The sequence below is a fragment of the Buteo buteo genome, chromosome 2 (genome assembly GCF_964188355.1).
Source record: "Buteo buteo chromosome 2, bButBut1.hap1.1, whole genome shotgun sequence".
Lineage (NCBI taxonomy): Eukaryota > Metazoa > Chordata > Aves > Accipitriformes > Accipitridae > Buteo > Buteo buteo.
In genome coordinates this window covers 15,279,616-15,296,391 of record NC_134172.1, presented here as the reverse complement: position 1 = coordinate 15,296,391, position 16,776 = coordinate 15,279,616, and the positions used below count along the sequence as shown (strand labels likewise).

The window sequence follows — 16,776 nt, the reverse complement described above, 5'->3', positions numbered from 1 at the left end:
TGTCACTGGGGCATTAGAGAAATGCATAAATTTCAGTTTGAGGTTAATAGGACAGTGGCTTTGTTCCTTTTGTTGCTCCATGCGCCGTAAGTGGGTCACGAGTGACACTGACAAAAGCAGGCAGTAAGTAGTGAGGGTGTTAATAAAACCCACTGGAAGCAGGTGGCGAAGCAGTCCAAGTGGTGACATTCTGCCACCTTACGTAGAAATGCACTTGGAACCGAGAGATGCCAGCCCGTGTTTCTGAAGGCATGTGTACCGATACAATCACATCTAGTGTGCATTAGCTGGCTCTGTCTCAGTTAATAGAGGAAGGTTATTAAGAGAGAAGGTGGAACTTGGAAAACTTGAGTACTGTGTTCTCAAGTGCCAAAAAGTGGTGTTTAGTAACAAAATGGAAAGGTCAGCAGTGAGAAAATGAGCAATGATGGGAGATGCACAGCAAAGTGCAGAAGTCCAAAGCAAGATACTCTTTTTAAAAGTGTGCACTGTAGTTCCTCTCTCCATCTTGCATTACTTGAGGGCAACCATATCACACGTGATTATTGAAAAAAAGGTTTTGTGGGGATTATGTCTTCATGTTATTGTTTATATTACTTACAATGTTCAGAGCAGACCATGCTTCTGAAAAAATGAAGGCAAGCCTTGCCCCACCTTTGTATTGCGACAGCAGAACTGAAACGTCATGTGCATTTCCTTGCCTTTTGGTGGGAAGCATTAGACCAGCTTTGCTTGGCTTCAGCTCTGTTTGCCTGACAGCGTGTTCATCCGGATGAGCTGAGGCAGGTGGTTGGGTGCAGAACTGAGAGTCCTGCGGGAGGCTGCTGGGGCTATGGGGTTTGCTCTGGCTACCTGGATCTGCTGGACTGAAACCTGCTTTCTACTTGATGCCAAGGGGTCAGAAGCAGTGAGAGCTCTTATGTGTGATAGACTCGCAGGGCTCCACTTGCTGTCCCAGTGTAATTTTTTCATTCTAAAAGTCTGGTTATGCTCTCAGTGTAATGAAAATGGTGTTTCAGAATGAATTTTTGCCCATGAAAACCAGTAATGTCATAAGAAATGTTGTCCCTCATCTCTGGAGTCAGTTTATCTGTATTTCGGCACATGCGTGCTGGATATCCCTGGATATCCTGCATATGAACAAGTTTTGGGTCCAGTTGTGATTCTTGGGCTAGATTCTGTTGAACGCGTCATGAAAAAGAATTTAATTCTCTTTAAAACATTGGTGGGGGGCCTCCTGGGAGGACAGTTTTCAACTGAATATTTATTAGTGTCCTTCGTGCTGTAGCATGTCTTAAGCACACTGGCAGGAAGGAAGGGAGGTGTGCTCATGTGCGTGCTTGTCATCACTCTTGCTGATTTTAAAAGGAAACTGGAAAATCTTAAAGGTACCATATTTGAGAAGTTGTTCCTCTTTGCTGGCCTTAGATTTCCATTCAGATAAGTGAAGGGAAAGTGACATTCTTTATGTTATGATACTTTGACATAAAGAACTGACTTTTAGAGTAGACCATGTTCTGCATTCCATTATTGTATTGTATTTTATTTACACTTCAGGTGTTTTAGGGTACTATAATGAAGAATCATGCTTTGTGTTGTACTCAAAAGCCAGGGAAGCAGTTTTTGAGTATGATGTAAATATATATATGTATATATATGCACAGCCATATATTTTGCATTAGGCACTTCTTACAGTGTACAATTCTGTTTAAGGGTGGGGATGCTCCTGAATTAATAATAGCACAGAATTGTTGCTCTCTAAGTCCATACCGAATTCTTCATGTAATGTGGAGATACTGTCTTTTCCTCTGTTTTCTTGAGGGGGGGGGGGGGAAGGGGAATGGATATGGATATGTGTTTGCATATTTTTTTTCCTTATCTTCTGCTATCTTAAATATCAGTAAAACTTTTAAACTTAATTTTGGTTACAGTTAAAGCAAAAGTTAATAAATGCAGTATTGGAATACCTGGGAGACATTCATGAGATGAACTTGAGAGGGAGAAGTTTTGTTAATTGGTATATTTTCTGTTTTAAATATAAGGAGACGCTGAAAAAGAGACTTGCCTATCACATAATGTCAGATGATTTAATTTGCTCTTGAGATGTGTCTGGTTAGTTGGGAGAGACTGCTGTGAAAGGGAACGCAAATCCTGAAAAATGATACAAAACTAAAAATCCTGGATACAAACCTTGTTCTGTGAAAAGTTATATATGTGATTTTCCTTCTAGAAGAGAACATAAATACAGCTGTGTCCATGAGAACTGGTCTATGTTGTAATTTGGCTGACTGGTCAGGAATAACTGTACAGAAACGAGCATTATTTGCCACAGAGGGCTCCTTTTATTGATGAACTATCTCTGTGTCTCCCTTGAAGACTGAGATCAGAGCAGAGCCTGGAACAGAGTCACCGTGTAATTGGAGCTTGCTGAGAAATGTCGTGGCCGTCGTTTGCTTGGAATGGTACGCAGAGAATACCATAGCTCCAGGGTAGCAAAGATCACATCCAAGTTTTTCCAGCGACCTAGCCAAACCTGAAGGAGTTTACCCTTCCAGCCAATTGCCTCTTGAAAGCCTTCCAACTCCCAACTTTCTTTTCTTTTCATAATCCCTGTTAAAGTGTACTGGAACATCATCATTAACATTCATTCTTACAAGAATACTGCAGGCAGTAACACAGCTGGCATTTTCATTTGGGGTAGGTTAGTTGCTGCTATGCTAGACGTGAAGTACTGCAAAAAGGTACAGATCAATCTTGTGGTCTGATACTGACAGATCTTTATGCTGTGATTGTGTGATGTTTGAATGGCACGAACTGAAACTTCTAGTAGCGGATCTCACATCTTGGAAGCTATAGTGTAAAAGCAGATGCAGTTATTGTTATTACCCAGTGAATTCAGCCTATATAATTCAGTCTTATTTTGGCCTGAAAGCTGTAAAAACTTCTGAACAGAAAGCACCCCAGTGCTTTATTTATTTATTCATCCCAGTGTATTATTTTAGTCCCAGTGCTTGGCACATCCCATGTTTTAGAGACATTAATGTACAGAAGTCTCTAATGGAAACTTTAGTACTAGATTTAGTCATATGGTTTTCCAAATGTAAGATTGTACTGTGGCTCCTTTGCATAAATTATGGTGATTTAAAATAAAGTCTAAGAAAATGGATAATAATGGTGAAAGATTGCTTTCTTCTGTCTTGTTTCTTTGCTCTCTGTTCTTTTTTCATTTTTGTTTTTTTTCTTCATTTGACTAGAGACAAATGAGGGAGATGCTCTTAGCTGAGGTATCCATTTAACTCTTACCAACTCCTGAGGGAATTATAGTAACATAATAATGTTTAAGGGAATATTTTCATTACTGTACATTTAAACGGCTAATTGCTGTTAATAGCAGCCCACCAGAGTAAAAGAGAAGCAGAAAGGTTTAAGGTGTGATGAGACTTTTGAAATTTATTTCGGCAGTTTTTTCTGGGTTCAGTGTTGGAGAAACTTACCTCCCAGTCTGCGCCTGGAGAATACTGTTTCCATTCCCACAGATGACATCAGCTCATTCGTTCGGGCTGGTACACTGAAAGCTGGAGCAACAGCTTCGCTCTTTCTGCCAGCCAGCTGGAGAAATAACACCTTGGGTCCTGCTGGTACCATGGAGGTGGTGTAGGCGAGGGAGGCACGGCTGTGCCGTTCCTCGCCCGCATCAGGACACACTGAAAGAAAGCCCTGCCCTTGGCATCTCCGTGAAAGCCTTTCCCTTCCCTCGGGTGACCTGTGCTTCCCTTTCCCTCTGCTCCCGTGGCGATTATTTTCTCTTCTCTTTCAACACGCTTCCTGGAAACGTGTAGGGCTTAAAGATTGCTCGTTGCTTGCATTCTTTTAATTTCTTGATAAGCACCTTTGTGCGGTTTTTGTTGTTTCCCACCCATCAGGCCATACCAGGCGGTTCCTCTGTAATGTAAGATAGTGAGTGGAGAAAAGATGGCAAAGAAGTTAAGTAATTTGTGTAGTGCCCGGTCAGCTGCAGTTTCCTCTGTGACATGCCCTGGATGGGTCTGTTCTTTCCTTACCTGAAGTCCCTTTAAATAACTAAAAAAAAAAAAAAAAAAAAAAAAAGGAGAATATTCTGCGATGAAGAGACATGGATTGATTTCATTTTTAAGCATATGATAGGTCATTAAACTAGTACATGGCGCTCTCTTTTTCCTTAATGATAGTGGTGGTTGTGCAGTGGCAGTGGTGGCTTATGGTCCCAGGTGTGCAGGGAAGGAAGGAAAGTAATTTCACCAGATTATTTCAGAACTGTTTAAGTCTAAAACAAATGTTTTACTCAGTTTAGACTTTAGTCTGTTATTGAATCAGCATCAGAGCTTTGGCAGTCCAAACTTACCCAACTTTCATTGTTCAAAAGGAAGGAAATAACATCTTACTTTTCTGATAGAGTAAACACATTTTCAGACCTGCTCCCTGTGCTGCAGCCCACGTGCACTGTTATAAAAGCAGTGACTGTGTTGGTTTTTCCTGTTTGTGTCACTGCAGAAGCTTTGATGCGTGTTACCCAGAAGTTAGTTGCTACAGCACCCATCCTTCATCCTCTTGCGGTGCCTGTTTCTCTCAACAGACTTATGAGTTGAAGAAATGGTTGGGTTTTTTTGTTAAAATTTTACCATGAAAGATCTAGTCTCATCCTTTTCTGTTTTTATCTTGCATAATGTATTCTGACCACAAGTCTGAAAATGTAGCTCTTTCTAAAGGATTGTTTGGTGCAGTTTTAGAAGGTTTACGGATGTGCCACTGGGATTTGCTGTGGTTTTGTGCTTAATAATTTAAATATTGCTATTTCTGAAGATTTTATAGAACTTAAGCTAGAGGCCCCCAGGATCATCTGATCTGACCTGCATATGAATCATAAGCCAGTAACTTGCATGTAGTTGCTCTTAAATTGAGCCTAAATACTCATGCTGGACTAAAGCCTAAAGATGTTTGGCTGAAGCAATCTTCTAGAAAGAGAAAACATCAAAATAAGTTGAGTGCACATTCCTTGGGTGTGGAGCTTGAGTGCCTAATTATCCTCCCTTTTTTTTCCTCCAAGTTCATAATTAAGATCTTTCTGCTCTCATTTTCCACCGTTTTTGTTATGTTGTGTGCTAGATTAGAGCGACCTTTTAGTACTGATTCTTCTACCCCTGTGAAGGTACATGTGAACTGCAGACACCTCCTAGTTTTCCTTTTTCATCAGCTAAACGGTTTGAACTCAGACTCTCATTTGAAGGCATTTTCTGCAGTCCTTCAGTCATTCTTGTAGGTCTCTTCCACAGTTACCTGAACTTTATTCTTATCCTTTTAAAAAGTGCAAATTGAGGCTGTATTCAGTATTTTTGGTCTCAGTAATGCTTTTTAAGATCTTGTTTTGAGATTTAAAATCTTGCCTGGGCTTTAGCCCAAGTCTGAAACTGAACTGTTTTACAGTTCGCTACTTTTTATGGCCATATTTGAATGCAGCTACTGTGGCTTTAGGAACTAGGTTTCTCACAGCATACAGGGTGAATCTCATTGTGGTCTTCTGGTTGTTGTGTTAAACTTAGCACAGTTATGTACTGAATTAAGTTATATGAAAAAATCTCCCTTTTTGTAAATTTTTTTTTTCCTTGGACAGTGAGTGAATTTATTTCGACATGATAAATCTGAATGCCCATTATAATAACTGTTATTTTGACATGCTACTAAGTAAGGAAGAGAATGCAATCTTAAGTATATTTGCATGCATTTGTAACTCTGGTCTTGCCCAAATCCTCCAAAATGGTGTGAATTCTGTTAGACACATGATCTCTTAGCTGAAGTGTACCTGAGGCTGACTTTGCTTTGGCTAACCAAAAGTTAGGTTTGATTTAAATATACATCTATAGATATAGATAGCGTGTGTATGTATACATGTGTTTATAGACATACACCTTTGGTTCCTAGTCCTGAGAAGACCAAACCCCCAAATTTTCAGGGGGTATCACACTGTTTAGGTGTTTACAGGATGGGAGTTATGTCTTGCATAACTGAACAGTCCTTTAGTATTGAAAATGAGAAAACACAACCTTCAAACTATGAAAACTATGAACTATGTAGGAAAATATTCCACATCTGTTTAACTGGAAAGACCATCTACAGTGAAAGATTTTTGATTTGGACTGTCTATGAGACAGTGACCTTATCTTGAAAGCTGATTTTGGAGTGCAGGGTAACTGTTGGAAGAAGTACCCACTTTAAATCTTTCCTTTGTAAGGCTATGATGAGTCACAGAGCAGACTGCTAGCAATGGAGAAAATTTTTGTGCAGATTTCAATAATTGAAATTCTGTCTCTCATTTTCCTCTCTTTTGAATAGTAGAATATTGTTTGTGTGAGTTTAAATCTCTCTTTGACTATTCCATTACAAAACAGGTAAGCCTTTCACATTATGGCTCGTTTTCATGATACTTTTCAAAGATTAGAACTACCGGTGATGATAAAGCAGTATGAATATATTATTTTCTTTAGGATGCAGGTAACCTTTTGATGCATAATGCCCTTTAGTGGTGAGTTACTAGCTTCAGATATTTATATATCATTTGATCTCTTTCTTCTGTATAACAGTTTCTAGTGACAGATTTGTAAGAATTTGTTGCCAATTCAAAAAGGCATTTGTTTTCAAGTTGTACAATAAATTAAGATATCTAAGATCAACCAGAGACTGAAATCTTACTCGAGTGTTGTGAAACTTCATCCTGTACTCCAGCAGTGGTGGCCTGGAGTGATGTGGTCCCACAGGTGGCCTGAAGGATGCTCGGATTTGCCTGATGCTTTTCCCTGGAGGAGCTGTGAGCGATCGAGTTGCAGGTACACACCAAACAGCACTTTCTTCTGCCTGCAAGCCCACGAGACCCGTGCTGTTCCTCAAAGGGAGGTGGTGAGCCAGCCTCTCAGCAGCACTTGTCGTCTTCTGGCCAACTTCTGCTGGGTAACCTGCCCTGGCTGGCTTTGCCCTTCCCCATACCCGTGTTCTCTGATTTTTGTGCAGGCTGTCTGAGAAAGACAGATGGATGTGTTTGATGGCTGCTGTTGCTGGGGAAGATGTGAGAGAAGGGATGTGGAGAGAAGAGGACGCGTGGTGCTTTGAGGGTTCAGCGGTGGGAAGGAGCCACGGCCACCGCCTGGCAGTGGGTAGCTGCCTCTCCCAAGATGGTTCCAAATCCCTGGTCTGGCCTCTGCGGCTGTGGAGATTGGATTTTGCAGGCTTTCTTTCAGCTCCTGTCAGAAGAATAACAGTTTATCTGAGAGCCAGTGCTTTTTGGTAGTCTGTGCTTTTTTTCAGAAAGACTTTAAGTCCTCCGTTGCTTTACTACTTCTGCATAGTACAGCCTTTTAGAACACAGGAATCTTAAAAAGTTGCAACTTGACTGCAAGATGTGGTAATTGGTTTTCCTTTCTTTTCAGCCCTGCAAGCAGACTGTAAGCCTCCACCGAGTTGTTATTACTCCCCGAGCAGTTAATTTTCTAGGGCTGAAGGAAAGGAATGCTTGTTTGTTTGGGGGCAGTGTTTTGTAAGTTGAGTTCAGTTTCATGTTGCTGGTCCTATTTTGTTGACTGAATTTGCATTGCTGTACTTTAAAAGATTTGTAGAAAAATTATCTGTAGTGGTTTAAAAAAAAGGCATTTTTTGTTTATGGTGATGTATTGCACTGTTTGATAAAAGATGAAGAGGATGATAAAAGACAGTGTATTTTGCCATTTTAAAATGCTGATTACTCTTTACTTAATGAATTGCATCTTGAATTCATCTTAATGGAAAAACTATCCTGAAATGGAAAAGAATCTTTACACCAACACTATCTATCTCAATGGATGATTTTTTTTTAATTCTTCTCTATGTCTAAATAAGATGCAGAAAGTAACAGGAAAACATTCTTTCTAATTTACAGTTGTCCTTTCAAGTCAGAACTCCTAGTAGTAAGATGACATTCCTAGAGTCTTCTCCAAACTTGGCTGCAAACTGTGGTGTCTGGGAGAATCAAAATGACTTTCCCTCGAAATTCCTAGATTTCTTTTCCTTTGTGGGTTTGATAATAATAATAATAAGCCCCCTTTCCAATTGAGGAATTGTTCTTCTGTGTTTCTGGGTTCTTTCTTTTAAGTAAGATTATGTTTATTTCAGAAGTTGTGTCCAAGTACCAGCAGCATGTACCAGCTCATCTCATGGGCTACAGAATGCAGGGAGATGAAAAGGAAACAAAGAGAGCATAAAGGGGAAAAACTACAAATAGAAAATACATTTGTAGAGAGGTATGTGGTCAGGAGAAAAAAGCAGGGAAGTGGGAGACCTAGTAAATTAGTAAATAAAAGGGAAAGGGAGAAGACAGTATGGTGATGGATGGTGAAGGAACAGGGAAAGCTGTAGACAGGAGAACTTGACCCCTGGGCAAAAAGACTTTGGTTTGTTTTCATAAGATGTGGGGCTTAATTTCCAGTTTTGCTGAGCTTTCACGGAGGTATGAAAGGGGAGTTAGAGAAATGTAGAAAGCCTGGGAAAATCACAGAAGATAAACGTATCACTGCTCTTATGTAGTTTTGCATAAATGCCTGCATCAAATGCAAGAGAATATGTATCTAGAGATCAAGAGAATGTAAGAGAACTAAGATTGAGATAGCCATACTGAGAGAGCAAGAAAATGATAAGAAATGTGTGATATTTAGTAGCATGCTTTCAAGTGGATGCAGTCATATGAGTTTTGACAAATTGGTAATGGAGTGGAATTTGGGAACAAGTAAATTCAATGGATTTTAACCTTGATAGGGAAAATAACATTCATAGAAGTTTGTATAAGCTGTGATAGATTCGAATCTTTAACCTGGTAAATGTTTTTTAGGACTGGTTTGGTTTCTGGCGGTTTTTTTAGAAGTTGTCACAGATGGCAATATGTTCATCTGTGAAGTACCGGGAAAGTTCCAAGTTTTTGTAGTCTTGACCATTTAAAACACTCTGGCCTAGACTTAACTTGTTTACGTTCAGCTGCAATGACAACTTATATTAGTCACATGTAATCCTGGAAACCTATCTATCTACAGAGGGTTGCATATTTGTTTTATAATACTTTATTATTCTATAATTACACGTAACAAGCCGTGTTCCTGTGCTTAGCAATGGCTTTGGGGCATAGTGGGAAGAAACTGATGGTAAACGGATAATTCCTGACTTCTTGTGTACAAACTTCTCGAGCTGCTTTATCTGTTTTAATCTGAAAGCAGCCCTTAGAACTGAAGTCTAATCCCAAAGCTGTGTTGATGCAAATGATTTGCATGCCAAAAAGAGCCGCTTGTGTGAAGAAGGATAAAAAAGTGGGCCTCAAGATGGACTTTGTTTTACAATAGCTGCTGAAGTATGTAAACTTGGTCTTATTAAAAAGAATGAGAAAATTTGTGTATATTGTTGGATAATCATAATGTTTTTGTGCTATTCTTTTTTTCTTTCCAGATTTGAACATGGAATTCAACCCATCAGATCATCCACGAGCCAGTACGATATTTCTCAGTAAATCACAAACAGATGGTAGGTTACTGAACTTATTACAGTATTTGCTGTTGCAGTTATGTCTAAACCCTTTGTTGGAATATATGTGATAGTCTTTTAATATATAATTCCTCTCCCCCTAAAAGAGGCTTTTATAGGCATCATGTTAGAGCTGAAAGAAGTCACACCTTTAGTTAATTATTTTGTCAGACGAGTAGTAGAAGGTACAGGTTTGAGTCCTGTCATGTCCTGAAATTGTCAGTTCCAAGTAGTCGTCATATCAGAACTACAAATATGGATAAAGCGTAATATAATTATATTTAAAAAATACTTTCCCTGAATCCAAAATTTTCTCCCTAACTGTTTGTTGTTTTTTTTTTAAACTCTGAACATTAGGCCAAGCTTCTGGGAAATATGTGGGGAGTATTTTCTTGAGAAAATGGCAGTTTACATTAGCTAAGAAGACAGTCCAGAGTTTCCTCCAATACAGCTGATACTGTACATGAACTCAGTACTAGATTTTAATAGCAAAACAACCCCCATCCCACCCAAACATTCTCTCCTCTTCTCCAATTATGGATTTGATATAATCATATATTTGTCTGGAGTATTTTTTTATTCATAGACAAAATGATCCTGCTGGAATTACATCTGTTAAGCAAGCCTCTTGATAGAGTTAGTAGAATAGAGGCCATTTATTCTGGCTCTTTCATTCCCTGTTGAACATGTATGACATGTTGTTTTAGAAGTAGATGAATAATCCATGCAAAACACATTATTTTCTACCAAGACTTTCAAAGCAGTTTCCACATTGTAATTCTGACTGTTCAGTATGAATTCTTTGTCCTTCTTCCTGCTGCCTATAAATGCTGTTTTTGATTTACAAAGTAAATTGCAGTTTCAAACACATCACTTAAAAATAATGTAGTTTTCACTTACTGTATATTTTTTGCTAATTTTTGAGCATGACTAGAACAAAGAGGATATACATTTAGGCCCTAATTGAGGAGTTGATTATGTGAGTACCTCTTTTGCCCTTCAGATAGTCCTTCTGAATTCAGCCCTGGTTCTGTCAATGCCTTATTATGTGGTTTTGGATGTGATTTACCATTCTAATCTGGTTTGGTAGTCTGTAAAATGAATATGATAATATTTCCATAGTACACTGTGTTATGAAGATTGATGTCTGTTTTATAGTGTTTCTTTAATGGTTTGAGACTGTATAATCCCGTATGGATGCTACCTGTTTCTTGTTACAGCTTGTTGAAAGAAAGGAAAAAAAAAAAAATCCCAAGTCCAACAGCTAAAATTTTGACCAGACCTGATGAATATTCTTACTTGTAGTAATAATGGTTAATTTATTGCAGCATGGAGTTAACTGTAAGCATTTTTTAAAATGACAGTTTACACCCATGTTAAAGTTGGCCTATGAAACTTTGTTCTAGTTTAAGTAATACGAAGCACATATTTTTGAGTGAGAACAGTATAGAAAATTTATCAACAGCAGTGTAAGATCTGTTCAGCTATCCTTGATCACTGTGGAAAAATTGCGAAGGCTGTTTTGCTTGTGCAAGAGAAAAAAGATTCTGCAAACATTTATCTACTGACATATTGCCAAGAACCATCCCATTCTGGTGGGACAACTCACAGTAGTAAGCATTTTGCTTGGCTGCACTTTGGGCCCCTTGTGGAACCAAGTGAGCTGTAGGGGTTATCATACTATTCAAGGATGTTGCCTAACACCAAAATGCAATGAAATGCTTGTTAAGGGGAAAATACAAGGGGTTTTTAGGGCGTGTAGGGTTGTATTCTGACAGCCTGCTGTGGAGTCTAGGGAACCCCAAGACTTCTTAAGACAATGTAGGAGGGGAGAGCTGAGCTGGCAACGTTGAAAACACTAACTTGGGCATGTAACTACCTCTCCCCATTACTTGTATAGTGTTGGGCTGGCAAACCTTCCTGCTGACTGTAAGGGAAAAATATTTCTATAAGATAAAACCTGCACACATTTAAAATACACATATTGGGGAGTTGAGGGGCATCAGGACTCAAGGTTTCATCTAGAATCTGGCTGTGACTCTTGAGTGTACATCACATGTTTGTACAGTGGGAAATGGCCGAGTCCATCACTATGTGCTAGAGTGACTTGGCAATGTTACCTTCAGGCAGTTCCATGTTTGGCTTTCTAGTAGCCCTGTACTCTTTCAGCCTCACTGGTAATCTTGTAGTACTGTCCTGGCATAGGAGCTGTGCTTGAGCTGCTTGTGATCAACATGTGAATGAAGAGCAACAAGCCGACTACCCCAAATATAATGACACAGGACATGGCATCTCTGGATATTATGTGGTCTCAATTTCCCATTGGTTTGTGAAGCTTGGATGCCATGCTAAGCATCTAAATCTGTCCTATCCTTCTTAGTCGGTAGTCTGAATGCTTACTGAATTACCTGAGAGTTCAATGAATCTGTAGAAAAGTTGAAGACACAATAAATAATAATTTGATTCCCAACTAAGGTAGCTTTTCTAAATGTTTCCAACTCTTTGTGGGACTTTTCTAGGTTCTGAATCTTACATAAGTAATGCTCCCTGTTTAGGGAGGTAGTAAAGAATATCACTTTTTATGTCTTTAATTTCTGAGAGTGCTTTATGCAAGTTCTCCCTTGTTTTCTGAGTTTGGCCTGTAAGCAGGATGGTCTAGGTGACTGAAAAGCTATGCGCTATTTAGTGTGTGGTTCTGGTTAAGCGAGGGTTTCCAAATCTCAGCAGTCCAATAATGTAACTTCCTTTCCTTATAATAGCAAAGGGGGAATGGTTGCTACTTCAGGGTGCTGCTAATGGTCTTTCCTCTAAGTGGGTTACAGCTGTCCACCTCTCCTAACTTACTTTAGGCTGTACACATACAATGTACTGGCTAAATTTTGCAGTATCAGTGCAACAATGGGATTCAGACAAAGAAAATTTTGAAATTGTATTTATATGGTGGCTAGAAGTGAAGTAAGCTGCACTTACTCTTTAACGTTAACTAGGACCAGTTTCCTGTCTCAGATAAAACAAAAAGAAATGATCTACAAACTCCCAAAAATGCAATGTAATCCTTATTGTTGTAATCCTCAAGGAATTTGTCTTTGATCCTGATATGGGTAACATTAAGATAGTCTATAGAAATTGCACAAGGGAAGTTTCTACTACAGCTCAATGAAAAAAACAGACAGACATACATATACACACACACACTTACATATATGTGTGTATGTGTGTTTGTATTTCCTTACTCCCTTTTATTTCAGGATGATATATTTTCCTACTATTGTGAAAGTTCAACATTAACAGTTGAAAGTGCCTGCAGAAATAGGAACAGATCATTGACCTTAAAATGAGGAAAACTTTGATAATTTGGCAGCATCTCAGTCTCCACTTGAAGAGTTCCATTCCAACTTTCAGGTTTTAAGATGTTAGAAAGAAAGTAGAAGTTTAATTATGTAAACTGACTCTAATCTGTTCAGCTTCATTTCATCAAAACCCAATGCTTGAAAGCCAAAAGCTTGGAGCTGCGGTTAGGAGTTTATGCTAGAAAATGATGGCTAATTATAACACTACGGTCTGGTCTGCTGAAGACCACACTGTGCTATGTGAGCAGTGCAAAGCATCTTTAAACTGACTGAAGCCAAGTGATGGAATTACTTCTTTACAGTCATTTTAGCTTGGCAGAAGTGGCCTTTTGCCTTGTGCAATAGTTGTTTTTCCCTTGTTTAAAGAGAGGGTTGTGATCACAAAAGAGAGCGGTTGTGACAAAATGAGTTTCTGCTGTGCCCAATTCCCGATCGGCATATGTTTTGGAAAGAGTTGAGCCTTACGCTATGGCAGAGTGGGCCAGAAGCACAAAAGCATAGCTGCCGCCTTGGAGTCCCTCACCGGAGAGTCCAGGCTAACTGAATTTCTGCTGTATGGAGAAAATAGGGGAAAGGAGGTCAACGTGGTGCTTAGAAGAATGTGCAGCACAAGCGGTGCTTGAGCAGGGAGAAGTGAGGGGTGTGTGTAAATACATTAATGTATTCTTCCAGAGATTGGAAATAGCAAATGGGAATGAGCTGTGAGTGATATTGTTGCTTTGGTGAATAGATGATTGTACTTCCATGGGGAATTGAATAATGGATACAAGGGAAAATACAGAAGAGAAAAACTAAGGTAGGGAAAAAAAGGTGACTAAAATGGAATTTAGAGTATATGTGCAGGCTGTCTTTATAGGATTTTGTCCATAAGAACTTTGTATGCGGTATAATTGTTTGTGATTAAAACACTGTTAAATACTTAACTGTGTTCAAAATTTCACAGTTCATAGGTGTTAATTTTCAGTTATGTATGCTATTAGGTTTACATGCAGCTTATCAGAATTGTTTACTGCCTGTACGTTGCAATATGCAATACTATACAAATACTTTGGCTATTCTTAGAAGTGAGTATCTACCATCATTTTGTTGTTTCCTTTTAGATTACTTATGTCCCTTGCTGGTGATAAATGCAGTGTGTGGAACTTAAGTGTAGTGCAGTGTTTTAGCAAGATTTCAAGCATTTTAACTATTTACTAGATGATCGGAATTTTCCTGCTGTTCCTGTTTAATTCTGTTTCTTATACAATGTCCGTAATTGTGGATCTGAGCATGTACTAAGTGACATGGCTAACATCTGTCATGTGTGATTCTCCTTTCTGCTCCCTGGGAGGAAAATTATGTAAGGATTTTTAAAAGTTTTTTCTTATTTTCTTTTCATTATGTCTGCATTAAACACAATTATTTCACAGTATTCACACATACAGCCTTGTTTATGTGAGATTGCTTGCTTATAAAAAATCACAAATAATGGCTTCTCATCCAACAGGGAATGGACAGGCTATCCCACCATTATGAACACTCTTATTTTGCTCAGTGCATTGGGTTGCATAGCTTTCAGATCATGGTGCACCAAAGTGCATTTAATCACCTACAGCATGAAACCATTATTATTTTAATCCTGCGGTTTGATTTATGTGTTAGTTGCCTCCAGACTTGTATCCTAAATGCTGTGGTATTTTCACTGGAACAGAGCTCCACAGGCTCTCTATGGGGTGAGTTAATTGGGAAAGTGCTTTAAAAAAATTACATAGAGTATATTTAATCAGCTGTAACGAGCATTTGCCTGACAATTAAGACTCTATACATCTATCTCCCTTGTTGTTGCTGTTTACTTTCTGAATATTTTGGCTAATTGTGGCTTTGACTTGCAACCCTTGCTTGTGGTGACTGGTTCATACTCACCAGAGTAACGTATTTTCATTGTTATATCCCACATGAGTAATAGTTTCAGGCTTGCACCTGATCATTATAGAAGGCAGTGGTGTAATGCATATGGTTTCAAGGCTCCTCTATGGGAGTTAGTGCACAGTAAGCTATGATGAGAATTTGCTAACTCCATGGTGTAGCTATTTAGGTGCTTTCACACCTGCAAGGTAGTGTAGGCCACTTTGCAGCAAGGTACCTTGCATGAAGGCACTGGTGGCTCAGGAGTGCCCACACAGAGAACTGGTGAAGGATGGCTAATCCATTGCTAACTTGGACTGTAGCTTACTGCATATTAACTTTCCCATGCGGACCAACGCCTGGTGAAGTACCCAAATGGATGAGAATTTTAATCCATCACCACACTAGTGAGCTTAAATGCCTTTATGCATACAGATACATGTTCCTTCTGTGTTTGATATATAAATATACTTGGTTAGTGCAAAAGCAATTATAATGTTGCACATAGATAGCCTCCTGTTCTTTTTATTATAAATGGTATATAAGAAGCTGAATCGGGAAAAATAGTCATGTAATATTTCTATCATATTTTGTGTTTTTGCAGTGAGAGAAAAACGCAAGAGTCTCTATATAAACCACGTAAGTGAAAATGCCTCGCTATGCAGCTTTCTCCTTGTTGTCTATATTATACAGTAAATAAGAGTTATCACACATGATTTCCATGTTGGTGAGAGGGTGCTGATGCTTCAGATGTCTGTTCTGCATCAGGATCCAGAAGTATAGGTCTTGGCTATTGAGCTAGTGGAACGGATCTGTTTGGTTTGAAGACAGTGTCATGCTCACAACCAGTGTATGTAGGTAACTGGTACTTCGAATAAAGAGCTGCACGCATTAGTATGATTTTTAAAATTAATACAAAAACTCTCAAAGCTTTAAATTACATTTGTGTGCAAGTTTGCTTTGGCAGAGAGCTGCAGCATTTGATATTTGCACAGAAGTTCTGAAGTGCCTGACCAGTGTTGATGCAATGTAAATGTGGATTGACATGTGGTTCCTGCCGAGTATGAAGATGGGGTTTTGTACACTTGTGTACCCTAGGCATTTCTCAGTTGTCTTCACTTTGAATCAAATTCTTGGTGAAGCTGAGAGCAAATCTCCTATAGGCTGCTTTCGGTGCAGGACCAGGCTCTTTGCCCCAGTTACTATCGTTTGTACTGCTGAAGCACCTGGAACCAGTGTGGTTCCCAGTAGGTGAAGCCTTGTGCTGAAATGTCTGGAGTCACGCCTCAGTAAAACTGAGGAGGGAAAGAACTGTCTCCCTAATGGTATTTGCCTTTAGGGTGAAATGGGGAGAAGTTCTCAAACTTTTCTCTGCCTGGAAATATAGGCCATCATTTCATGAATCACTTTTAAGCCAACCCAGCTGCTGAAAGAAGCGGATGTGGTTTATAGCCTCTGCATCCCTTCGTGCTGGGGCGAATGTTTGTGCAGCATGAGGTAAACTGGATTGGGGCATGAATGCAGGTAGATTCAGCACGGCCAAAAGCTAAAATGGTTCTGCTCCTAAATGTGATTCACTTCAGGGCTTGCACCCGCAGGAAGGGAGGGAGCTGCTGAATGGGGTGAGAAGGCAGGACTGCTTCATTTGTTGGCAGAACTGGTTCGTGCGGAGTGTTTCTGAAACTACTGCCCGGCTTCAAAAGCAAGCTGAGATTTTCAGTTTCCCAAGAGTTAAGATTTTGGGAGGTCATGACATACTGTGAGGCTTATAAAAGCCTTAAAGTTGGCCCCACAAGGTTAGCAGGTATTCTCGGTGCTTCTCACCTTCTATTCCCCTGTAAAACATTTCCATTGCTTACAGTGCATGTGAGGGTGGTTTGCAGTGCAATTGTGTTGTTACAAAATTACTTGTAAAGCTAATGCACAGGGTTCCTGTAAACTTAATAATGTGTGCTCAGTAACTTCCAGCATGCTTTTT

At 39.3% G+C, this 16,776-nt stretch overlaps 1 protein-coding gene across 3 annotated transcripts in view; it reads left to right on the top strand.

The window, feature by feature from the left end:
- Window positions 1-16,776, top strand: part of CCNY (cyclin Y) — a 129,816-nt gene that overhangs the window by 68,219 nt on the left and 44,821 nt on the right. For 2 of the 3 annotated variants that reach the window (XM_075045836.1, XM_075045844.1), the window contains exons 2-3: window positions 9,490-9,564; window positions 15,403-15,437. In XM_075045836.1, the coding sequence (XP_074901937.1) occupies window positions 9,490-9,564; window positions 15,403-15,437 (110 nt within the window). The remainder of the gene's footprint in view (window positions 1-9,489; window positions 9,565-15,402; window positions 15,438-16,776) is intronic. The other variant, XM_075045851.1, reaches the window with a different exon arrangement.